Below are 26,626 nucleotides of genomic sequence, written 5' to 3'. Positions count from 1 at the left end.
AATATTTGTTGCTCTTCTAGATTACAGTGTTATAGGAATTGTCCATATAAAGGTTACATCACCTGAAACAAACTTGTATCCTAAAGAAAAATCCTTCTCATAGTAAGTTTTGATAAAATAATATGGCCATTCTTGAGCCAACTAGTTCACATTAAAAAAGCCTTTTTATTCTTCAGGACCTTCTTTAAGAAATTAATAAAGTTTATGCTCCTGAAACAAATTGCCTAATTAGAGAAACTTAATGCAGGCTTCAGAAGTAATTGAGCCATTAACTGGTTTATACAGTGTTTATATTGTCTTAAAACTGAAAATGAAACTCTCCCTCAAGAAGTATATTACCCATTCTAGGAACAGTAAAAAGTTAGATTGCTAAACTACAGTCTATTCCCACTCCTTCCACTGTTTCTTAATTGGAAAGGTTCGTGGATTCTGAATTGTTCTAACATATTGAGACAACCAAATTCTTCTTGTGTTGCAGAATAAAATTCCCCATGAATTAGTACCTAATTTCAGCTAATCATTTGAAACCTTCATACTTCCTTTAAAGCTCTAATTCCTGAAAGAGCAGAGCCTGAAAAGTAGATGAAAAATAACTCCATAGTCGGTAACCTTCTTTAACTACATGGAGTGCATGGCATTGACACATACTTAACTGTGACTCAGCAGCTCCTTCATCTCATTTGCCATCCTATACATGCCTTAATACATTTGCAGAATTCACATTTGTTCAGCAGAGTAGATTACAAGATGTAGAGAAAGAAGGCCAAGAAATGTTCCTTCTAAGAAAACAAGATCTAATGGGGTGCACATTGGTGCCATTTTTTTCCTCCATCCTTAAAACATGAAAAAATAACAATGAAAAATCTTTAGAGGGTGAGTCAGATCTGATGCAAACTAAATAAATGCGTGACACATTATGAGCAGCTGTAAAGCAATTCTCGTATTATGCATCTGGAAACACATAAGCCCTTTATAGCTGTCATCGTGTAGATGGTTGCCTCTTGGGGGTGCTACAGAGAGGATCCCGAGATGGCTGAACGGTTGTGTTTGTTGACTAGCACAGTCAGTCCTAAGATGCTACGGTTAGAATATCCTGAGCTCTTTTTAGGTCCATTAGATTAATTACTTCTGTAAGTAACCTTTTTAAACATAAGTGATTTACATAATTCATTTTGGTATGTGAGCCTGCATGCAAGTAGAAAAGGTGAATTAGCTGTGACATCCTTAGGCATAGCAGAGTGAGTTGAAACAGAATTGCCTTCAACGTATTTAATTTGGTTTGCCTCAGAACTGAAATATACCTTTGGTCGTATACAATTTTATATTTGGCCCTTGAAGAATATTTTAGAGGGAGTGTGTTTGGAAATGACCATCTAAAAGAATAAAAAGCATTCCTTAATTAGGGTTAAGCTATAAGCTTTATTATTATGTGTGATTTGTGCCTCTGCCCTGCTGTTAACTGGTTTCCATCTCTTGACCCAGGACTCAGGACAGATCATCCCCCTCATTGTGGAAAGCTGTATTCGGTTCATAAATCTCTATGGTAAGCCCTAAACTGCAGTATTCTTACCCTAAATAATTACTAGGAGTCTTGCAGTAAATGTGTCTTTCTTTTTAATACTTAATGGTTGGAAAAGAGGGGACCTGGTGGATGTGATGGAATCTCTCATGCTCTTTCCCTTCTGTTCTCTTTAGGTCTTCAGCATCAGGGGATTTTCAGAGTGTCTGGTTCCCAGGTGGAAGTCAATGATATTAAAAATTCATTTGAGAGAGGTAATTGCACGTCTGTACCTATAAGCAAACTTTGTTAAAAACTCGTCGTTTTCTGTAGAGAAATGTGGCATGCTCATCCTAAATGTCTTTAAAGCCTTTCTCTGCATTTATTTCTTTTTGGATGTTGAATTAAGAATCTTTTTAGAATAGCTGAGAAATGAAGCCAAAATCATAAGGCTTTGTTATCAAGTCTAGAAAAGCATATGGGTTTGGTATCCTTGGTTTAGGACCAGCATTGGTAATCCTCAGCACGCTGTCAAAGGTGGCTCATGAGAGGGTTCTAGAAAAGTGGCCAGAACCGCTGTGGGCCTGCATAGCAGGTGTTTGAGGGGACTCATCCCAGCGTCGTGTCTATTTCCTTTGTCGGGACCTCTCCTTCCTCTTATTGCCATCCCCAGACTCCTTCCCTGTGACCTTAGTTGGTGCCTTATTCTTTTATCCCAACTGACTGTCAAATAAGTCCTCCTGAACTGTTCATTAGCACATTATGATGAGTATCAGGCAGACCTAGAAGCAAATCACACTTCTGCATTTACTAATTGTGTGATTTGGGTCAAGTGATTAATCTCTTACTTTGGCCTCGGTTTCCTCATCTGCAAAATTCTAGGATTGGCATGAGAAATAGGCATAAGCCATCAAAGTGCTTAATTCTTAAGCGGTGGTTCTTAGCTCAACATGCTCTCCTATTAAAATGATTTGTCTTATGTCTACTTTTGGATACGTCTGCACCTTCCTGCCCTTGCCTGAGAGTCACGCGAAGGACGCAGAGGGAGGGGCATCATGGCGTGGAGGCAGGGCCACCTCTCTTGGCCCCATTTGTCCTGACTCAGACTTGGTACAAAGCCAAGTTTGAAACCGTGGTTGAAGAGGTCAACTTGGAGCCAGATTGTTTTTCCTCTTCCAAATCCTCTGAGTGATATGATGTATAGAGCAGAGGAGTCTCCCCTCAAGAGCTAAGTGTCCAAGTCTCTTACATGGACCACATTTGAGATAAATTGGAATATATAGTAAAGCATCAGGTTCCTGTGCCAACCATTGTAGGCAGGAATGGTTTTCTTACTTTTCCTTGGATATTCCCCTGGTATTTGTTGTTAGTTTGTGATCTCTTTGGTTAAGGCTTTCTCATGGTGGGCAAAAAAAAATTGTTTTTGGTGAATTCATGTTCAGTGATTTCCTGCCCTAGAAGCAGAGAAAAAGGAACCACAAGTCCCTGAAAATAAACTGCCCCAAGAGGCAAAGAAAAGTTAAAATGCAATGTACAATTTTTGTGAACTTTAGAAGAGCAGATCTATGAATTAAAAATGGAGCTTGATTTAAGGCCACACATTATGTTGAACTTCTTAAGAATTTTATTTCAGTTTAGTTCTCAGGAACGTGGACTAGTCAGGTCAGTTACCTAATATTTTAAAAGCACCCACCATAAAGAATAATGTAATTTCATGTTTGTGATATATAAATTTCCCACTTTTTATACACATTCTTTGGTACTGTTAAAGGTACGTTTTCCAATTCCTGTCTGATTTCAAAATCTCCTACTGCTGAAGTCAACTTTCAAATGTGCTATGAACACCAGCATTCACTTTGAGAAACACTTATTTAATGGTATTTAATGGGAGGTATTCACAATTAGTTGAGTCCTATAATATTTCTGATAAATTTTCCTGATCCATATAGCATAGCCACACAGACCTATATTGTTTCTTTTCCCCCAGTAGGATACGAGACACAAAATGTAGTATTTGAATTCATGTCGAATTAAGATTACAGATTTTAGCTTTAAAAAAAAAAAAAAAGTTGGGTCCAATTATAAATCCCACAATATTTTATTTTAAGATTTTAGGTAATTTGTAAGGGATTATTTGGTAGCATATGATATAAAAAAGCTTTATTTTGGCCAACTATTTTTAGGTTAATCATGGGGTAGAATATCTAAACCAATTATTTTAATTTTAGTAGCATGTAATCTTTTAGTAGCATGTAATTAAAATATACGTGTATATATAGAAATGTGTGTGAGTATAGAAACATATTTTTGTTCAGAAATAAAAAGAGAAGCAATGTGCATGTAACTAATTTGTTGGGTTTTTTTTTAGGTGAAAACCCTTTGGCTGATGACCAGAGTAACCGTGATATTAACTCAGTTGCTGGCGTTCTAAAGCTCTACTTCCGTGGGCTGGAAAACCCCCTCTTTCCTAAGGAAAGATTTAATGATCTGATTTCTTGTGTCAGTAAGTGGACTGTGTTTTTTTTTCCCCCTCAGTTTTTTCCCCACCAGAGTTATTTGACTAACCAATTTCCTGGAAAAGGCAGCAGCCCCATATCCTCCTCCCCACCATTACTCCATCACCACCAAATTTCTGAGACCACTTGTCTGGGATGCAGCGTGACTCACCCACCCAGCTGTGGCCTCGCCCTTCGCAGAGTGGGCTCTGCTCCTGAACATTACCCAGGCTCCATAGAGCCCAAGAGCTTCCCACTTGGCAGCTGGGACGGAGCAGAGAAGCACTGCCAACTCACCGAAGGCAAGGAGGAAGCTGTAAGCGTGGAAATGTTAACCGTTTTTTGGCTTTTGGCTCTTGGTCTTTTCCACCATCTTTGTTACTTAGGGGAAAAAGGTAAAAGGAGATAAATGATCATCATTACAGTGCAGGAACAGTAGGTGGTAATTATCTGTCAGTGGGCATCCCCAGCTAATAGGCAGAGTGGTTCTGGGAGCATGTATGATGTATTATGAAACCCATAATCAGCAGAGAAAAGCATTGCTTTTTCTTCAGGGGGTGGGGGGCTCTTGACACTACAGGAAGGAAGGTAAAAATAATAATACTGGGAATGAGGTATTTAACCACAGCCACATCCCATATGTCTATAAGCTCAGTGTCCCTTTAAGCCAGGCAAGGCTGTTGAACTAACTTAAATTACACAGTGAGGGCTTTTGTGAGAATCAAGCTTTACTCTAATGAACAAACCTCCTCCCCCCATCTCCGCCACCACCCACCTGGATCAGCAAGTCCAAGTGACCTCAGGAAATCTCTCTACTCGCCCTTCCTTCCCCTTTCCCGTCGCCAGTGCTTTTGGTTTCTCACTGGGAGATCCTACTCCTACGTTTTGCCCTCTTTCCTTAACATACTTCATGCCAGGCACTCCTCTTGGCACTTTACATGTATGAGTTCATTTCATTCTCAGAACCCTATGATTGACGGACTGATGTTCTCCTGATTTTATAGATGATGAAACTGAGGTGCGGAGAGGTTAAGAAACTTTCTGGTGAGCAAGGTGAACCTTGCTGACGGAGTCAAAAGCCTAGGTCCAGAAGGGCAAATCGAGCTTTATATTACCATCACCACCTCCCACCTCTCCCCACCCATTTCAAATCTGTTTCATTATTTTGCACCTGAAAACAGACTCCTTGGTATGGCCCGTTCATAGTATAAATCCCTTCCTCCATCCGATCTCTCTCCTATCGTGCATTCATCTCCTGCCACCTGCTCGGCCTGCAGACGTGCTGGACCATTTCCCACCTCCGTGTCTTTGCTGGCGCTGCTGTATCTGCTGCCCCTCGTGGCCATTTGACAGCCATAGGGAAGGATGTGCTGAACTGGCACTCCCCCTGTTTGTTGATATTTTTGCCTGTATCGGGTCTTAGTTGTGGTTTATGGGATCTTTTACTGTAGTGTGCAAGCTCTTCGTTGCAAGCCTGGCTCCCTCCCTCTAGTCGTGGTGCACGAACTCCAGAGCACATGGGCCCTGTGGTTGTCGCACACAGACTCTTCAGTTATGGTGTGTTGACTTTCTTGCTCCGAGGCACATGAGATCTCAATTCCCTGACCAGGGGTCGAACCAGTGTCCCCTGCATTGGAAGGCAGATTCTTAACCACTAGACCACCAGGGAGGTCCCCTCCCCCAAAATCATTTTGTTGGCAACCATGCCTAAAGTCCTCGATCTCACTGAGTAGGAATTCCCCGATCATAATTACCTCCACCCCCAGCCTGTACAGTCCGATGTGTGTGTGGAATTCAGAAGTGCGTCTGTGTGTCCATTCCGTGGCCCTCGTGTAGCTTGAGTCATCACAGCAGCTTCTGACCCAGCTGGAAAGAACTGAGAAGAAGCTGTCACACTTCTGGAATTCCCCTTTGGCCATGTGCAAAGATCTTCCTCACCAGCCTAGCCAGAAAGTTTATATGTGCAAAAACTTATAAGCACTCTCTAATGTTCAGTGGTTTTCTCCATACATAGATCATCCACATGTATGTTTACACGCCCCAGCTGGGAAAAGACGGCAAGGCCCCATTGTCAGTTTCTATTGCAGATTCACATCACACTTTCATTGAATGAGAAATACTATTTCATTGTGGTTATTAAAAGCTGAAGCCTTGGAGGCAGAAAGATCTAGATTCAAATCCCAGCCTCACCACTTAGCAGCTTTGTAACCTTGGGCAGAGATCAATATTTAATCTTTTTAAATATATATTTCTTTATCTACTTCATAGTCTGTGTGAAGCCGAAGGAGACGATCCATATTAAGTGTTTCTAGCATCATGCCCAGCACACAATGAGCTTCACAACTGTCACAACTACTCCTACTGCAGACTCAGGTCACATATGCCAGTACCTGTGTTAGCCATTTACCAGTCTTACCTGTTCAAAATATGTATTTCTCTGCTATAATTAGTTCACGAGCATTTAGAAATGATGTTAGTTTAACCCAAACATTGTGTGGGTTCCAGCATGACTTTTCCCAGCACAGTAAATGTGTTACAATCAAAGACAAGCTATCTTATAAGTAAATGGGAAGCAAAAGAAGAAGATCATAAAGGAAAAAAATGGAAAATCTACAGAAATATCTTTCTTTTATTGAAAAGAATGCCTTACATGAAATGCTACACGGGCACATAAAGAAGCTGCAAAGACACTTCCCCCTGTATTTAAACAATGGATTAATGAAAAATGGATTAATAATCCTTGAGCTAATTTGTATGAAGATAGTCTCGATTGGCAGTGAATACCCACAGGACCAACATCTCAAAGAAGTGGGAGCCCCTGGCAACTAAGACTGCCGCGGTTGCTAGGTGCACACACCAGTAGATTTGACTATGCCAGTAATTTAAGTAGTGTTGTTAATGTTTTTGTTAGTTCTCTCGTTACAGATTCTTAGATGTTGTGCAGTGGTTTCCCCATAAGTCCTGTTTTTTTTAGTGCATAATTTTGCAGAATGGAATGTTTTTCAAAAATACTTAATGGTACCATGTATAGCGACCCCATTTCTTCCAACATCTAATCTATTTAAAAGGGGATTCCTGATTATTATTGATTTATCTTTAGGCAAGCATTTTCTCTTACCAGTGTGACCATGATATACCTGTGTTCTTCCTGGATTTTTAATAAGTTATTTGAACATGGTATGTCATTCATTATTATACCCTTCCATTAATATTACAGACTTTTGAGGATTATTGCCTACAGTGTTGCAAAACTTTCTCAGGATTCAAAGACTTGACTTTTACATTCAGGTGGTTTAAAATATACTAGAAGAGATAAGATATTTATTTACAAATAAATTCAGTCTAAGTTTGTGATAGGAACAAAAGACTTAGGAATGTTAGTGGAGAGAGGTCTTATGGAGATCGATTGCTTTTGTCCATGTCATCTCCTAGTATTGCCTTAATTAGATTTGATTTTCTCTATTAAAGTAATTTTATGTGATATTTTGTATAGAAAAACTTCCCTTTTCATCTTTTATTCTAAGAGTTTTTCCCTTTTCATCTTTTCTAAGAGTTTACATAAGTTCTCTGAAACACCTGCTACCTTTTGCTTACCTGTTTTTGAACTGTTTCGGGAAAGATTGTGTGTGTGTGGTGTTATTGTGCTATTCATATGCCTCTAAATACCATATTCTTTGGAAGCTTGCTAAAGTAGTAAAAGAAAATTTGTCTTAGCATTCTCTCTCTCTCTTTTTTTTTTCCAATGTGCATTGTTCATCCCCAATTCACTACAAGTTTCTTTTTAAAAATTACTTTTCTGGATAAAGACATCAAAGGCAATCTAAATTTGAAACAAACTCGATAGTGTCTTCATTTCTCACCCAAGGGTTTTTTTGTTTGTTTTTTTTAAAACAACCAGCCACATTGTGAATGGTTTTGTGACCGCTCCAGATCAAACCCACACAGTCTGGGCAGCTTCTGGAATGCCCGTGTCCTGTGGCTCTGAGGTTCCCTAGGGCAGAGATCCAAGTGACCTGCTCTAGTAGAGCTGCTCAAGCGATTCATGGTCTTTCCTGGCTGCTTCGGGGCTGTGAGCACAGAAGAAGCATTTGTACTTTGATATGTGCTGTTATTTAGGGGACTGGTTTTACAAAAGGAAACATCTTTTTTTAGGAGGGTGGATTTTTTTGCCTATGGGGCAGCAGAGGATAAGACAGTTAGATGGCATCATCGCCTCAATGGACATGAGTTTGAGCAGCCTCAAGAAGATAGTGAAAGACGGGGAATCCTGGCGTGCTGCAGTCCATGGGGTCACAAAGAGTCAGACATGACTTAGCAACTGAACAACAACAAAACCAACATTTAGTCATTGTAGAAAACATAATATTTAAAAAGCACATAGAATGCTTCTCCCATAATGCCACTACCCAAAGAGAATCAGTGGTGTGTGTGTACGCATTCTGATCCTTGTGTATAGTCACATACACATGCACTGTTTTTGAAAAGCCGAAGTGGAACTATACTGTCCCACTTGTGATCTACCTTCTTTTTGACTTACTTATTGTAGAAACTTTCAAATGTCTACAGGAGGATGCATAAAGATATATTTACGTATAAATAATATAATCACCTTGCTTTAACAGTTTCCATGAGTTAGCCAGATTTGTCCCACGTACATTGCTTTTGTATCATCTGTCTGACATCAGATCGTTTCATCTGGGTGTGTGTGTCTCTGGGAGATGATGCTTCCTTTTTTTACACAACATAGCCACAAAACCATTTTCATACCTTAAAAAAAATAATTCCTTAAAATCATCCAATAGCCAATCACTGCTTTTTAAAAATAATTGTTTTCTATGCAACTAACACGTGACTATTATAGAAAAATTAGAAAATGAGTCAAATCTAGAATCCTTATGCACAAAGATAATATTAACCTTTTTAATATTTTCCCAGATATATCATATATATATACCTATGTATTTCTTTAAAAATTTTTTATTGGAATATTGCTTTGAGGCTTTCCCAAAATAGCTCAGTGGTAAAGAATCTGCCTGCAGTGCAGGAGATACAGGCCACGTGAGTTCGATCCCTGGGTCGGGAAGATCCCCTGGAGGACGCAGTGGCAACCCACTCCAGTATTCCCGCCTGGAGAGTCCCATGGACGGAGGAGCCTGGCAGGCTGCAGCCCAAAAGAGCTGCAGAGAGTCAGAGATGCCTGAGCGCACATGCATGCGTAGTTCTCTACAGCGTCGTGATGTTTTCTGCTGGACGACAAAGCAGATCAGCCACACGTAGACATGCATCCCCTCTTTTTTTGGACTCTTCGCCTTTAGGCCACCAAAGGGTGCTGGGTGGAGTTCCCCGTGCTAAGCAGTAGTTCTCATTGGTTCTCTCTCTCATACCTAGCAGTGTGTGTGGGTCGTAATCTCCCAGCCCGTCTCATCCCCTCCTCCCCGCTTGGCGTCCATGCTTTGTTCTCTAATCTGTGTCTCTATTTCTGCTTTGCAGATAGGTTCACCTGCAGCACTTTTATAGATTCCAAACATATGCCTTAACATACAGTATTTGTTTTTCTTACTTCATTTTGTATGACAGTCTTTAGGTCCGCTCATGTCTCTGCAAATAGCACCATTTCCTATGTATTTTTAAAGCAGCTTATGGAGAGACAATTCTCATACCATACAATTTATCCATTAGCATGTACAAATCAGTGGTTTTTAGTATATTCACAGGATTAGGAAAATCATCAAAATCAATTTTAGAACATTTTCATGACTCCAAAAAGAAACCCCAGTTAGCAAACACTTATAACCACCATCACCCTCAGCCCTAGACAACCACTAATATACTTCGTATCTCTGTGTATTTACCTATTCTGCCTGTTTCATATATGTGAAATTATACAACATATGGTCTTTTTTGATGGGCTTAATTCATTTAGCATGTTTTCAAGGTTCATCCATGTTGTAGCATATGTCAGTACTTGTTTTAAGTTGCCAAATAATATTCCATTATGTGGATATACCATAACTACGTACTTTTGATTTTAATAAAAAAGCTGTATCATGCCAAATGACTGCTAGTGGAGATAAGATTTCTTTCAGAGGTGATGAAAATGTTCTATAATGGACTGAGCCGTAGTTGCTCAATTCCAAATGTACTAAAAACCATCAAATTGTATACTTCAAATACATGAATTATATCAATAAATCTGTTATTAAAAATTACCATACCATATTTTCTCTTTATAAACTACTTTTTAAATTTAATATGTTATTAACACTTTCTCACATCACTAAGTTATTTTTCAAAATATAGTTTTTAGTGTCCATATAATGGTTTTTATTCTATTTAACAAATTCCCTAGTTTTAGAAATTTAGATTGTTTCCAAAAGTGATTTTGCAGTTATACAAAATTACCATGATGAGCCTCTTGGTATATAAATCTGTTTCCTATATCTGATGGTTTTATGGAAAAAGCTTTTGAACTCCTTTCCTGGTGTTCCAATGTATGTTTTTTTGCTAAAAATTCTTCCAGCTTTGTTGCCATACACAGCAGTTTTCTCTCTGAGCTCAAAATTTCTGTTTGCTGCCTTACAATGATTTTCTCAAAGATTCCTTTTCTCTGCAAAAATTATTAGTAGGCTTAGTATTGAAACAGGTAAGGCTCCTTAGGCTAAGACTTAGTTTCTTTACTAATTTCTATTTGATAAATCAGCAGAAGGAGAGACATTATTTACATATTTATATCTATAATGTTGCTTGTTAACTAGGAAGGAACTCAATGGCTTAATTCATAGAACTCCAGAAAGAAACCCCAGTTAGCAAACACTCATAACCACCGTCACCCTCAACCCTAGACAACCACTAATCTACTTCATATCTCTGTGTATTTACCTAAATATATCATAAATCTATTAATGGTTAATTAGAAAGATTTACCAGCAGTTCATTTCTTACCTAGAAGAACAGCTGGTAAATCATCTCAGGGCTAAGATTTATTCAATATATTAAAAGGTCTCTTTTTCTCTTTCCTTTTCATTCACACACATATGCTATTCCACACACAACTGATTGATACTTTGACATTATTAAAACCTAAAACTGAACCTAAAAATATCCTGCGTGCTATGATAAGTTGCTTCAGTCGTGTCCAACTCTTTGTGACCCCATGGACTGTAGCCAACCAGGCTCCTCTGTACATGGGATTCTCTAGGCAAGAATACTGGAGTGGGTTGCCATTTCCTCTTCTAGGGGATCTTCCCAACCCTCAGATGAGGGATCGAACCCTCATCTCTTAAGTCTCCTGCATTGGCAGGCAGGTTCTTTACCACCAGCGCCTTTAAATTCCCCTTGGTTATTGCTTGTTGGGCTATGCAGTTCAGAAATATTTGCCTGCTCTTACATAAGCCATTTCTACATGTGGCCACAAGGAATCTCCTTCCCTTTCTTCCTCCTTAAGGATAAATTTCAATCTTATGTTTTCTTATTTGTTTTCTGACCAACACCTTGACAAACAGTGCCACAGAAGAGCTGAAATTTTCAGTGGAATGGCCATGTGAACTTTTTGCCGTTTTCTGAATTCACTTCTTGGTGGTGGTGAATTTTTCACACACGTTTACATGGAGCTGTCAAACCTCCATGCTGTGAAGTTGGTGTGCTGACATGAGAACCTTGCAGTGCTAGGGAAGGAACATAAATTAGCCAGGGGAGCTCTGAGCATGTGACTGAGATTGGGCAAATCCCACTTTTACCTAATTACATGAGATGCTGAATTGTGAAAAAGAAGCCCAGCATAAAAGAAATTCAGATGAAATATGATCTTCCTCACTGACAATTTGTCTGAGGAAAAGATCCATCTTTTCATGTTTGGGTTGTTCACTTGCTAAGTCATGTCTGATTCTTTGTGACCCCATGGACTGCAGCATGCCAGGCTCCTCTGGCCCCCACTATCTTGGAGTTTGCTCAAATTCATGTCCAGTGAGTTAGCGATGCTATCTAGCACTCTCCTCCTGGCTTCCAGGTGGTACACCTGCCAGTGAAGGAAGCGAGAGACCCAGGCTTATTCCCTGGGTCGGGAAGATCTCCTGACGTAGGAAACGGCAACTTGCTCCAATAGTCTTGCCTGGAAAATTCCATGGACAAAGGAGCCTGGCAGACTACAGTCCATGGGGTTCACGAAGAGCTGGACACAACTGAGCACGCACACACTCATCTTTTCATGCAGGATAAAATTCTGAAAGATTATGAGTTGCCGCACTCAGAGGCAGCTAGGAATGCACATTAATCAGAGTGTCCATAGCAAACATAAATTTTGATGCGCTAACTGGACTCTGGAGAGTAAATGAGCCATTTGTACCATAGCAAGACTCTTGTAGGATGCCTGCTGCCAACCAGGTAATATCTGAGTCCTGCTCACAGCCATCGTGCTCTGGCCTTTGGGACACATCCATTTGCTCTATTCCGGGAGTGCCAGCCACTCTGTTCTGCTTTGGTTTATGTTCAGGGTCGCTGCAGGGAGCGCCGGCCTCACGTAACTTTATCTGGTCTTCTTGGTGTCACTTTTTTTTTTTGCTCCCCTAAAATCTTTATTTGGCATCTCACAGGACACTCCCTGCCCCATTCTTTTTTTTTTTTTATTGCAGTAAAATAGACATAAAATTGACCGTTTTAATCTTTTTTAAATGTCCAATTCAGTGGCGTTAAGTACATTCACATTGTTTTGCAGCTATCACCACCATTTGTCTCCAGAACCCTTTTTCACGCTGTCCTGAAACTCTGCCCATTAAACAGTAACTCCGCATTCCTCCCTCCAGCTCTGACAGTCACCGTTCTACTTCCTGTCTCTGTGAAGTGGACTACTCTCGAGACCTCATATAAGTGGAATTATACAATATTTGTGTATGGCTTTTTGTGTCTGACTTATTTCACTTAGCATAGGGTCTTCAAGGTTCATCCTTGTTGTAGCATGTATTAGAATTCCCTTCCTTTATAAGGTTGAATAATATTTCATTGTGTCTACATATCACATTTTGTTTATCCACCCATCTATCAATGGACACTTCTGCCTATTGGCTGTTTTGCATAATGTTGCTGTGAAATTAATATGTAAATACCTGTTCCAATTCTTTTTAAATAAAAATTTTGAAACTGCCCTTAAGGAGTAGGGAATTGAGTTTAGAACTCAGAAATTAAAAGCAAGAGGATCTTGAATTAAGATGAAGCCTCTTGGAAGTAATACCTGTATATTCTTCTAGCCTAAAGATGACAGGCCCCCTATGGAACTTGACAAACATTGAAGATCAATACTATATTAAATGTGGTTCCTTTTGCATTTATAGATGCAAAATTCACCACAGCAAACTCAATGCCTTGCAAATCATCTCTAGGTATTCCATCTTCCCTCTCTGTACAGTGTGGGTTTTCCAAGTGTCCCATGAAGTTGTCATGAAAGACAAACCAATTGCTCTGGGACTCTTGAGAATGAGTTAGGTAGAAATGTTGATGACTTGATTATTGATCCTTTGATCCTGCTGAGACTCTTGAGTCACAGTAATTAACAAATACATATATGAAGAATTAATGAGTCATGGAGAGGGAGAGGTATCCTATCCCAAAAAGTTACCTTAGTTAACGTGCAGCAAAAAGGAGTTTAAACCATATCAGATGAAAATGTGGAAACAGCAACAAGTGAAAAACGATTTTTAAATTTAGAAGACTCTAAGCTGCTCAAAGCCAAGCCCGTGGAAGTCAGAGAAAACAGTGATGAGTCAGAAGAGAGGTCCTCGCGTACACCCAAGCAGATCACTCACTGATTTGCTTTATTGGTTATGACTGCATCTCACCTAAGGGCAAAGTGTTGCTTATGTTCAGATATGTACTGAATTTGGGTACTACAGTGTTCTGCTTTAAATGTGGCTGGTGAAAGGATCCTAACCACGTCCTCTTCTGTCCGTAGGAGTAGATAATCTCTATGAGAGGGCGCTTCACATCCGCAAACTGCTCCTGACCTTGCCCAGGTCGGTCCTTATAGTGATGAGGTACCTCTTTGCCTTCCTCAATCAGTAAGTACCACGGTTTTGCCAAAATGCTCATTTTAATTCCCTGTGTACCGCTCTGAATTCTTTGTTCTTGGCTTCTGCAAAATGTACATTGGGTTCCTTTTATTAGCAGAGTCAAAGAGAAGATGATTGAATAGAGACTGAAGGTGCATTTTTCCTCAGCAGATCAAAGTCATCACGTGTCACCTGCCTTATAAGGTCACACGATGACCCACATAAACCTCATCACCAGATGTAGAAGCTGTGGCCAGAAATGCAAAAATGCACAAGTATTACTAAAAAGAACACTTTTCAGTGAAATATGTGGAAGTGTTTTCCAACTTCCATCCAAAGCCAGTGTCAGAAATGTTTTTGTCAAAATGATGTAAACCGCCTGCTCACGGCAGAAAATTTCTGTGATTTTTAATGTTATAGGCAGGGAAGGAAGGGAATTGTAGGTGAGACTTGTACACAGATCCAAAAAAGAATTGTCTGCAAATTGAGTATAATGAGACCTTGTCAAAAAGATGGTATTTCTAAAGTGATCTTTAAAACAATGTCACAGAAATCTTAACAATCACAACATTATTTTCAAGGAAATTTGACTCTCTTAATTTAGGGAACTTGATTTCAGTTGTGTTACTTGTAGGTACATGGGCTCCATGATAAGAACATCTTCCCCTGTTTTATCTGAGTCCCCTTGCTCTTTAACATTTCAATTAAGCATATATTTTTTTTTTTAATTAAAAAAATTCAGGTGGGAGTAAACTTCAGGAAATGCTTTCTCACTCAAGCATGAGCTTTCTCTTCTTAAAATTAGAAAATTTTTTCTTCTGTTTCACCAGAAGTGTTAAGTTCTTAAAAGCCATGGGGATTTATTACAACCCTGCTGACTCTTCCTGAAATCATACCATTCAGATTGACCACACATCCCCAGCCCCAAAGCCAAGTATCCTACAACAGGGAAATGCTGGCAGGGGACCCATACAGAATGGAGCTAAAGCATCTACAGATGACACAGTACAGAAGTCACCCCTGGAAATAAGCAGTACCAAGAGAGAAGGGTGTAAACTATTTAGGTTAAGTGATACCATAAACTTTTATCTTTAAATAAGCCTCGTCACCCAGGTGGTTGTAAAAATCTGAAGGTTTGCCATCTTCACCTTGAATTGCACGTGCCTCTCCTTCCCCAACATGGACCACCTCGCATTCCTGCTGGCCCTCTACGTGATGTCCATACCAAATATTCTTGACATGCCTGAGTGAAACCCACTGTGAACCAATCAGCCACAATGGACTCGGGAAACAAACTGACCATGAGTCAAGAAAGCTCTCAAAGTGTGAATCTAACTGACGCTGGAGCTCAGCAGACCAGCAGCCGGGCCGTGAGCCAGACATCGGCATCGCTCCCGGCATTTCTGCCCGGAGATGTCCCCTGGTTCCTGCCCCTGTCTCCATGCAGAGGCCAGGCCCAGTCTCTGGAGCAGGATACGTGGGACAGGAATTTGGGGAAGAGAAAGAAGCTACTCTTTTCATTGTAAAATCAAAAATTTTCTATCAGCTATTTGCTCTTCAAACCAGCACTAAAGACCCAGAAAGACTGACTCTCCCCATTGAGCTGAAGTGTGTCCTTTGAACATGAGATCATTCTTATTCTGAATCTCACTCTTCCTTCCTGCGTTCATGTTGAAGGTGATCTGTAACATGATCATTGGCTGTTATCTGTGAACTGTTTTAAGACTTTGTGTTTGAGAAATGGCAGAAAGGAAAGACATATGTTGCCTGTGAGAATTACCCTTTTGTATTTTCTACTTTCTCGGCTATCTTATTTCCAAAACGGGGTAAAGTATCTTGTCACACGGGATCTCAGTTTCTTTGTGTCTGTCAACATCTCACAAATGTAGCGGAGTCTCTTTTTCTCTCCTTCCGTTTGTCATCTGTTCACCCGGATTTTACATTTCCTTTCAAGGCTGACATTCTATACACTGAAAGATAGATTCTCTAGATTCTCCCTGGAACAGCACCTTGCCCGTGTGTTAGAAGCATAGCATAAAGAACTTCTTATTTTCCGTCCCCTGTGGAAACTATCTCACCAACAGCAGTTGAATTGAATTTTAAAATTAGTACTAGACAACTGGAAATCTCCCCCAAAGTTTGTAGTTTACCAGCTTTAAGTGGAAAGTGAGAATTGAGGATTCTTTTTCCCCTTCACTTGCCCTTGTAATTGTCTTTGTGACACTAACTGTCACCTTGTATTGATCGTCTTGCCCAAAAGCAAATTACAAAGCCTGGAGTTGCTTTCTTTCTTTCAGTGGGTACAAAGAAAGGGTGCTTTTGTTTTTCTCAGGACTCCCCTCAAGATTTATGGGAAAAACTGAAATCTGAAATGTGTTTGGTTAGTTGGAGGACAGTTTTAAAGATGATCATACTGTTTGCAAATGAAACTCTCTTACTTGATCCTGGTCTCCATTATACTGGAGATTATCTTAAACTCCCTTGTGACTTCCAAAAAAATGCCACTTAAGTAAGCAAACAGGATTTATATTCCTCTTTCCATGTCTACCTAGTGGAAGGGTTATAAGTTGCTTTACTTTCTTTGGAATTTGCTGAGCCACCTTAAAGTAGGATGAAGTATTTTATTCTAATAAGAAAACTCATTTTCAGAATAGGAAGTATCCTATTAAGCATTTTCTTTTTTCCCCTTGTTCTTTTATAACTCCTGTCTTGCTTTCTTTCATAGTCTTTCACAGTACAGTGATGAAAACATGATGGACCCTTATAACCTGGCCATCTGTTTTGGCCCCACATTGATGCCTGTCCCAGAGATACAGGATCAAGTGTCCTGCCAGGCTCATGTGAATGAGATTGTCAAAACCATCATCATCCACCATGAGACTATTTTCCCAGATGCTAAAGAGCTGGATGGCCCTGTTTATGAGAAATGTATGGCTGGAGACGAGTATTGGTAAGTCCAAGGATTTTAGTCCTTCCTTCTCCTCCTGGAAAAAATTATAGTAGTACAGATATCAACTTAATTAAAAAAAAAAAAAAAGAATTGACTATAAGATGCCAGTGCTTCCAATTTAAAAAAAGAAGAAGCAGAAACACTTGAGATAAATTAGAATATTAAATCCCATGACAGCACTGGCTTCTTCTTATGGAAATGCATATTCATTTCTCTTTTCCCTAAGCATTGCATCTTTTTAGATACACATACCCCATCACGACTTTTGTAGAGAATGGTTCTTAAGTAGAGAGCTATATACAGTTTTACTGTTATACCAAGAAAAGATAACTGAATTAACAGACTTCATTTTCATTCCTAAATAGTTTTGATTCTAAGGAAAGTATTTCAAAAGTTTCATTTTAAAGGAGCAACTGTCAACTAAACATGTTTTCATTCTTACTTTCATTTTCATTCTTACTAATATTGTCCTAATCAATTACACAAGTCATGGTCACTTTGAACAAAGTTATTACATTATTTATATTGTTGGGATAAAAATTTTTTCATAAGACAGTATAGTCACCTCCCATATGAAGGGTAAAAATGTATCATCCAAAAATAAGGAAACCCCAAAATGTTTATGTTCACTATTTGATACATGAGTTCCAGCTTCTAAGAAATCACATACAGTAAAACTGGTTTTAATTCGTTGAGGTCCTCCTGTGTGCCAGCTTCCCAGTGCATGTGATCTTTTATTCCTACTCCACCAAGTAAGTTAAGAGAGGCCAAGGAGCCAGGCCAATGACTAGTGGTTTCTGGAGGCAGCCCAAGTCTGTCTGATTCCTAAGTCCACACAAGTCTTCCCACTCAGCAGCTGCCTCCCAGCCTCCCTAGAAAACTGCCCTGTACAGCTAAGATTCAGGAGCAGCTGGAAATAGATTTGCCTAAACCCTTCATTCTGGACTCTGCGGGATACTTTGTTTCCCATTGCCTTACTGGGGATTAAGTAGAACAAGTAGCTGAAAAATCTAAATAACTGAAAGTACATTTTTTTTTAAACTTAAACCACAGTATAATTTAAACCTCAAATGATCTTATGCCGTAAGAAAATTCAGAGTTGACCATTTCCAGAAGCACTGCTTTCTAAATTAACAAAGCATGATAGATTCTGTGTGTGTGTGAGTTGCTTGGTTATGTCTGACTCTCTGCAACCCCGTGGACTGTAGCCCACGAGGGCTACATATTTTTAAAATATTTACTACATGCACATACTGACATAAGCTTGGCTCTGGAAAGATAAATGAATAAAAATTCTGAAAAACTCACCAGGGCTGAGTTTATTTTCAGAATTCAGAATTTTATTTTCCTAGTTGTATTTGTTTCAAGGCCAGTATCAGTCATGTTTAATATTTACAAATATTCAGGGCTCTATCAGTAAGTTGTGCTTTTATTTATTATTATTAAGTATCTGATGATACTTTATCAGAGAGCAAATATATGGATGTCTGATCAATATTATTTAATGTGTTGTATTCTAGGACTTTTTGTGGTTGCTCCTTTTGTACAAACAGGGTAAAATCCCCATAATAAAGAGTCTTAAAGTCAGTAACATGTGCTTGATTATGTCTTCTCCCACACATGGTATTCTCTATAGATATCGCTTGTTTTAAACAGAAAGTCAATATTATAGTAATCATCCTCATCCCCCAGTGCCAGCAATATAAATGGGCTTTTACAACATCAGGTTTGTATTTGTAACCAATGCATTCCATTTATCAGCATACATTTGAGAAGTAATAGTACTAAAGGATAGAATCTAACTCTCAGATATAAAAATGAACATGTGTCAAGAAAAGCTGAAGAAGATAACTACAGCCAATTCAAAGCAGAAATCAAAGAGCCATCCATTTTTATGCAGTATTGGATATTGAAATGAATTAGCAAAAATTGGTGTATCCAGAGGGTGATAATCGTATTCCACTAGAATTCAACAAATGTTCATTTTTATACATAAGAATCATTTGTAACACTCTCAGTTTCCTACACGTCAGTTTTGCCTTTACGGAGTTGTAGTATGTCAAAGATGAAGGGACATAGACTCCCATAGGATTGCACGATCCTGGAGGCTCCAGCATCCCACCGCAAGGCTATCCAGGAACTCCTCTGCATTCCGAAGTCTTCTGTTTTTCCTTACAGTAGCAGTTGTTCAGTTTTGAAATTCACTTTGGCCTTATGTGATTTCTACTTCTGCTCCTCAGCGACAGCCCATACAGTGAGCACGGTACGCTGGAGGAGGGGGATCAGGACGCGGGTACAGAGCCACACACCAGTGAAGACGGTACGCACTTGTGGTCCTGCTATCATTAAAGTAGTCTTTATAGCCATTCTTATAACCATTTTTAAAGAATTACTTATATTGTACTCACTTTGGCAGCACATATACCAAGAATTGCTTATATTAAGAATTCAGTAGATACAAAATAATATATACTAAATATGTGTAAACGACAGAGAGTAATACTACAGGGAACACCTGTGAAACCACCACCAGATTTTACAAAAAGTACCATTACCTTTTCACTGTCCAAAACCCTTTGTCTTCCACACCCCTCAAGGTAAGCTGTGTGTTTGTGCTTTTCAATGGATTATTGTTTCATTTTCTGTTTTCTTGAACGTTTTATAGATGGAATCATACTATATATATTTTCATTGTTTTCTACTCAGTATTATATTCCTGAAATTCATCCCCATCATTGCATGCAATTAGAATAATTTATTTACCAGTGTATAGTATTCCATTATATATTTTTTTATTATTGGTGAATACATGAGGCGTTTTCTGTTTTTTTGCCATTAAGAACAGTCCAGGTGTGAATATTTTGAACATGTCCCTTGCTGAAGGTGGACAGGAGTTTCTCTCAGATACACACACCTAGGAGTAAGCATGCCTCCAATCTTGCTGCATACTGCCCAACTATTTTTGAAAATGGTTGTAAGGGGGCTTCCCTGGCAGTCCAGTGGTTAAGAGCCCATGCTTCCACTTCAGGAGGCATGAGTTCAATCCCTGGTCAGGGAACTAAGATCCCACCTAACACAAGAAGCAGCCAAAAAGTAAGAAAATGGTTGTAGGGCTACCCACTCCCACCAGCAGTGTCTCAGCCTTTCAGTGGTATGCAGTCATCCACGCTTGAGTTTATATCAAATATTGTAAGTCTTTGCCAATGCTGTCAAGCGTGTAATGGTATCTCATTGTGATTTTAATGTGCATTTCCCTGCTTACTGATGAAGATGTTTTGAAATATAATCTATTAATAGAAAACTTACGGTATGATAAGGGTAAAGAGTTATGGTAAGGCCAACAGATGGGGAGATGGTCGCCATTGAAAAGATAAAGAGAAGGGGACACGTCACACCTCGGGGCCAGGGGAAGCACCAGGGTCAGACGGGCAGGAGAACACCTGGCCAAGAGTTTTTATTGTGGTTTCCACGAAGGAACAGGCAAGGCAGGGTAAGCAGCGTTAGTATTGCCTACTTTGAATAATTTCAGACGGCTCTGTGGCTGTCTCTGGTTGGTACTTGGCCATTAAGTGTTTGGGGCAAGGGGATAGTGGCCTAAAGTATGGGAGCCCCAGAGAGGAAGTGGCTGGAGTATGGGGCCCTGGATTGCTTGGTTTGCATTTGAAAAGCACATTCCAGGTGAGTTGTTTACTAGGAATTTGCTAACCCTGGAAGCGACAGTCCCTCCAGGGGGAGCAAAGCCCCAGAGATCATACTGTAGAAAATGAAAAACATGGTTAATACAGATACACTAATTTTTGTATGTTTATTTTTGCAAAATTCCTATCAAATGTTTTGCAACTTAGGGCCTATGTGCCCACTGTTAGTTTCTCTGGGCTTTTTTTGCTTGGTTTAGTTTGGCTTGGCTTTGGTTTTTCCTTGTAAAAGTTTATGAGGCTGAATCAAGTCCTTTATTGAGTATATGCTTTGCAAATATTTTCTGCTCTGTAGCCTTTCATGTGCCTATTATGTTTTTTGCCAAACAGAGGATCTTAACTTTAAAGGCACTGAATTTACCCATCTTTTCCTTCAGGGTTGTTTCACTTTGTGTCTCCTTTAAGAAATCCTTATCCTTCTGTTCCTTAAGTTAATGTAGAAGTTCCTCTATAGTCTCTTTTAAATCCTTTCAGGTTTTGTTTTTCACACATAGGGCTTAACTCTACCAGGAATTCATTTGGAGATATGGTGTGAGGTAGGGATCTGTTCCTTTTTTCTCCTTATGGATGCACAGCTGTCCCCACTGTCCCAGCCTTAATTATCCTTTCTCTACTGCCCCACACCTTTATCATAAATCAAGTGTCCTCTCTGGGTGAGTCCGTTTCTGGTCTCTGTTCTTTTCCATGGGTCTACTTGTTTATCCCTACACTGCTGTCTTCATTTTGATACCTTTTAATAAATCTCGATATTTGCCAAATCAAGACCTCTGACTTTGTTCCTCTTAACAATTCTTGACCTTTTGCAATTTCACTTAAATTTCAAATTCAGTTTTTCAAGTTCTTAGAAACAAACAAGGAAAAACTAAAAACCTGTTGAGGTTTAGATCGCAGTTGCACTTATTCTCCATATATTAATATGGAAAGAATTGATATTTTTATGATATACAGTCCACAAACATCTTTCTAGTTACTTAATGTTGCCCAATAAACTTTTGTTTCTCTGTAGGAATCATTTTTTCCTCTAACTTCTTAAGTTTAATGTTTCACATGACTTTTGACATTTTTAATATGAACATATAAAGCTGTCAGTTTTTTCTTAGTACCTCTTTAGCTATATGCATAATCCTATTATTCCTTCTTTAACTATGACTAACCTGCTTTAAACTTATTCAGTTTTATTTTTGATTTTTTTTTTCTCCCAAGTTCAGTTCACTTTCATATCTGTTTGGTCATTTGCTCTTTACTCATAATACTAATCCTTTCTATTATTGTTTTAGATTATGTGTCTAATTATTCTAAAAAGCTGAAGTCTTCCTGGATTTGTTTTTGTTGGCTTTTGCTCATCTGAGTCTTATTTCCAATGTGTTTTATATATTTTTTACATATCTCTTAGGACTTTATGGAATTCATTTACGTTGAGGTAAAGGTCCTTCCCTCCAGAGAGGGTTTTCATTACTTCTGCCTGGGGCATAACCAGCTTGGAACCACAATAGATTTTTAGTTTGAGGTTTTTCAGGCCATCCAGGTAGTATCAACTTAAAATGCAAACCTGCCTGAGGGCTAGAATGTGGTTGGGATTCTGAAGTGGGGTTTTTTTGTTTTTGTTTTTTCCCAAGCCTTGAGATAGATTTTTTTCCTTAAATTCAAGGTCAGAGTGGTTACGTCTATGAAGAAGTGTGGCGAGTGAGAAGGGAGGAGAATTTCAGAACTAGAAATCCACTGTGACACTGAGAGTTCGGTACTTCGGTTGGGCTTAGAGTCTCCATGCTGGGCAGCCCCTGGACCTAATCTTTTGTTTAAAATAAAGCTTAAGTTAACCAGGCCGGGGAAAATGCCCTCAAGGCAAACTCTGACTTACGTATTCTAGTGTTCACAATCCTGGTGTTCTGTTCACCTCCGAAGGTTCTTCCATTCATCAAGTTTAGTATTCCTCACTGTCATGATTAATGCAATCACAAAGTTTTTTCTTTTTTTAATCCAGCATTTTTAGTTGATTTCAGCAGGAAGGTTATCAAGGTATCTAGGGTCCACCCTCTGCTTTAAAAAAAAAAAAAATGACATTTTCAGAAACTTAAGTTGGAAGAAATTCTTTAAAGTGAGAGCTTCTATTTCTGTGGGATTGCTTTTGAAAGTCTCTGAGCCCACCCTCTGCCATTCTTCTCTCTTTTCTTTTGTCTTGAGCTTCTCGTTTCTCTATAATCCATTCCTTTTTCACTGGTGACTTTTCTAAGTGTTTTCTTGCCTGTCCCAGTGGCAGGAAAAGCCCACGACGGAGCCCCAGCCATTTCTCTTCCCAAACCTCAGTCTCACCTCTGTACCATGTCAGTTCTCACCTGTTCTTACCTCTTGGCTACAAAAGAGAAGCTTTGCTGAGAGCTCTGTATTTGAGATAACATTTTGATCTTGTTCACCTGATAGTGCTGGAGAGAAAGCATTGCTTACAAAGAACAGATATTCTTGCCTGCAGCCAGACTCTAAAGTCCTTTAACTAAATTAACCAGAGTATTGATCTCTTTGATCACTCTGATTTTATAAGTCAAGTATTGCATTTCCTTCCTTCTGTCTTGGTATCACTGAAAAGAGTAACTTTTGTTTCCAAAAGAGAGGCTGTCACAGAACAAAATCATCATCTGCAAGGGCAGGGGTAACAGATGTAGGAAAGTGTCAGGGACAGCAAGGTCCCAAAGGGATAGCATGATATACTAGCACTTTGTATAAAATTACAAAAAATGGAAATATAAGACTTGACAGCACCAGGCAGTCAGAAAATCAGCTCTGTTGAATGTTCCTTCTTTTGCCATGTAAGAAAATGAAGTTATCACGTTCACCCTCGTTGTTGTTATTGGTAGCAGTAGCATTGTACTCAGCCTCTACAGGACTTTAAAGGGCTGTGTGACCCTACATGAAAGGCGTGTGGTGCATCGCCATGCCCTGAGATCGATTTGCTCTGCAATGACTAGACTGAGACATGTATAAATAGCTTATTGATTGACACTTGACTGTGAAATTTCTCTCATGGGAGTAGAAAGAAGTCAAAATAATGAAATTGCTCAGAATTACTAGTTGATGTAGTAAGATCACCAATGAAGTATACTTCTGATTCATCTGGTCATTCTTTCATAATGTCTGTGCTTTTGAACTAAATAAGCAAAGTCTGATCATCTTGCTGCTAGTTGTTTCAAAAAAGAAAGAAGTAATGAGCATAGAGGGCATGATGATGAAATTATGATAAAATATGTATATATCTATTAAACAGTCTTAAATGGCCCTTGGCCAGTGATGACAGTATATGGTCGAATGGCATTAAAGAACATGAATAGCTCTCTCTTCCCTTTGACAAGCACATGGGTTGTATACTGTTATGCTATTAGATTTCCATTTTTTCAGTAAAACAGTTTAAACATATGGGTGTATCACATAAGAATTTGCAGACTGCATATCATGAAACTGTTTTTAATCAATTGGCATGCCTGCATTCCTCCATGAATGCTTGTGTCCCTTACACCACAGACATGTTTATTTCTGTCCCTCAGGGAGACCTGGGGTAAAAAATTTGGTATCAGTCATCTCAGCTCAAGCAGGATTTACTTTTTATGTGCAAGTTTAGAACAAAGTATAAAGTCAGTCCCCTTGAATAAAGAGTTCTCTTTCCTCCTCTATGAGCAGACTTGTGGATATTTAATAAAACTATTTATATTAAAATATTTTTAGGATGGAATAATGGAGTGTTAACATATGATCTAAAAGTTATTGTCAGTTGTTAAAGAACTTATTGTTTTAAAATTATTTTTACACCTACCTTGTTGAGAAGTATACCATGTACAGATTATAGTGTTTGATTCTTCCATATGAATTATTATTTACTTAAGGATCTACTTATCTACTAGCAAAGGATGGAACTTTTTTTCTCTTTATTTTAAATATATAGCAGAAATTCACCCTGGTCCTTCACAGAAGATAAATCCAAAGCTTTTTCAATATGTTTGTTGATTTTTATGTTCATGCTGTCCCAGAGAATGTTTGCATTTTTTCAAGTGAGAAAGAAGTTTAGCTGGCTATCCAGAGATTTCATTTGTAGTTATTTCATATAAGTACAACAGATATTGAAGATACTGCATTAAACTTTGGGAAGAGATTAACTCTTTTAAATGAAAAGGTTTGTTACCAAGGGAAGTAGAAGATAATAAGTTCCTGACAAAATATTTGACAGTTTTTAATCTATTATGTACACATATATTCTAAAGCATTTCTAAAGTAACAGCATACATGTTCAGTTTTTAACAAATGAGGTTGCTTACTGCATAGAGTTCTCTAAGCATACTACTACTTGTACTGACCCTTTTTAGTTCTGTTTCTTATTGATTAGAAGTTGATTCACCTGTTTTTGGTAGCAGGGATAAGGATGGGGTGATGGTAGGAGAGGAGAGGAAAGACCACAGAACTAACAGTTCTGGGCTTTTTGCAGTAACCTGAATCACTAAAAGCAACTCTTGTGGTGGTTTTGAGTGGTTTGTCCTCTTATTTGCCTTCAGTATTTGTGGTCAGAATTTTTTAAAATAGAGCTGAAATTCCAACTCTAGGCCCAGAGTTTGATATCTCTCTTCAACTTTTGATTTTGAGATCACTGAAGATTCATATGCAGCTACAAGAAACGCTACAGAGAGATGCCATACACCACCCCCCTCCCCGTTTCCCCCCAATAGTAACATATCACTGTTGTTACTGTCGCAAGGACGCTGACACTAATACACTCCATCCACCATATTCACATTTCACCAGTTTTACATGTGCTCACCTGTGTTGGTTACTTGATTCTACACAGTTTTATCACACAAGTAGATTTGTGTGACCACAGTCAAAATCAAGAACAGTTGCATCATAGGGACCCTTTTGTGCTACCGTTTCACAGCCAAAGCCGTTTCCTTCCGTTGCATCCCCCCACCCTAGCCTCTGGCGATCACTAATCCCATCTCAGTTATTAGGTCATTTCAAGTATGTCATATGAATGGCCTTGTGCAACATGTAACTTTTTGAGGTTGGCTTTTTCTCACTCACCATTATTCCCTTTGGTACCTTTTGATCCTAGAAGATATTTTTGAATCTGGTCTCTTGACTAGGTACGCTTGTTTCACAGGTGATATCCAGAATTTGGTTTTGATACTAGAAAAAAATAAAGCTGTCTTTACGCTTGGTGGTAAGATTTGATAGTGCCCAAAAAATACCTAGTGAAATTAAATGTATTCAAACAATATTTAAGGGGGTGATATCTGTAAACTTGTTTTAAAATAGGCAAATAAAGCATAAACTACTTGATGTTCTGGAATAGTGACTCTGGTATGTTATAAATAGTATTAACATGTTGCCTGGGAACTCCATCAATCTCAAAGTAATATTGGAGCTATTGCAGAGAACGTTAAAACCCAAGGAAATTTTATATATTCAAAGTTTTAAATATTTTTATTAGACTGTCATGATCTCTCTAGTACAATGCTATAGAAATTAAGATCTAATTTTCAGTTTTTCTTTGCCTGAGAAACTGATGACAGAACGAGAATGTTTTTCTTTATCCCTTTTAACAGCATCATTTTCTCATTGTCTTGATTTATTACCTTGTTCTGCCTGGTTATTAAAATGACCTTGTTTCCTTCCAAAGCCTCAGATAGACCTTTCAGTGAGTGTATCACGCCTTCCTGACAAGCCTGCCCCACACTGTTTTCTGGTGTGTTCTTTGTAGAATGTGAGCCAATAGAAGCGATAGCCAAGTTTGACTACGTCGGGCGGTCTGCCAGAGAATTGTCCTTCAAGAAGGGTGCCTCCCTCCTGCTGTATCACCGCGCGTCGGAGGACTGGTGGGAAGGAAGGCACAACGGGATTGATGGGCTAGTTCCCCACCAGTACATAGTGGTCCAGGATATGTGAGTAGCGCCAGCTTCCATCACCCGAGTGCTCCC

General features: G+C 39.0%; 1 protein-coding gene across 2 annotated transcripts in view; it reads left to right on the top strand.

Moving 5' to 3' along the window:
- The window catches only part of SRGAP1 (SLIT-ROBO Rho GTPase activating protein 1), a 295,272-nt gene that overhangs the window by 255,943 nt on the left and 12,703 nt on the right, over nucleotides 1–26,626 (top strand). For both annotated transcript variants that reach the window (XM_065934719.1, XM_065934718.1), the window contains exons 13-19: nucleotides 1,483–1,543; nucleotides 1,696–1,773; nucleotides 3,867–4,001; nucleotides 13,934–14,039; nucleotides 16,756–16,980; nucleotides 19,221–19,300; nucleotides 26,410–26,590. In XM_065934719.1, coding sequence (XP_065790791.1) covers nucleotides 1,483–1,543; nucleotides 1,696–1,773; nucleotides 3,867–4,001; nucleotides 13,934–14,039; nucleotides 16,756–16,980; nucleotides 19,221–19,300; nucleotides 26,410–26,590 — 866 coding nt within the window. The remainder of the gene's footprint in view (nucleotides 1–1,482; nucleotides 1,544–1,695; nucleotides 1,774–3,866; nucleotides 4,002–13,933; nucleotides 14,040–16,755; nucleotides 16,981–19,220; nucleotides 19,301–26,409; nucleotides 26,591–26,626) is intronic.

Source organism: Muntiacus reevesi, chromosome 4 (genome assembly GCF_963930625.1).
Source record: "Muntiacus reevesi chromosome 4, mMunRee1.1, whole genome shotgun sequence".
In the NCBI taxonomy this organism is placed as follows: Eukaryota; Metazoa; Chordata; class Mammalia; order Artiodactyla; family Cervidae; genus Muntiacus; species Muntiacus reevesi.
Note: the sequence above shows the minus strand (reverse complement) of the source record. Positions and strands in the feature narration are given on the sequence as shown.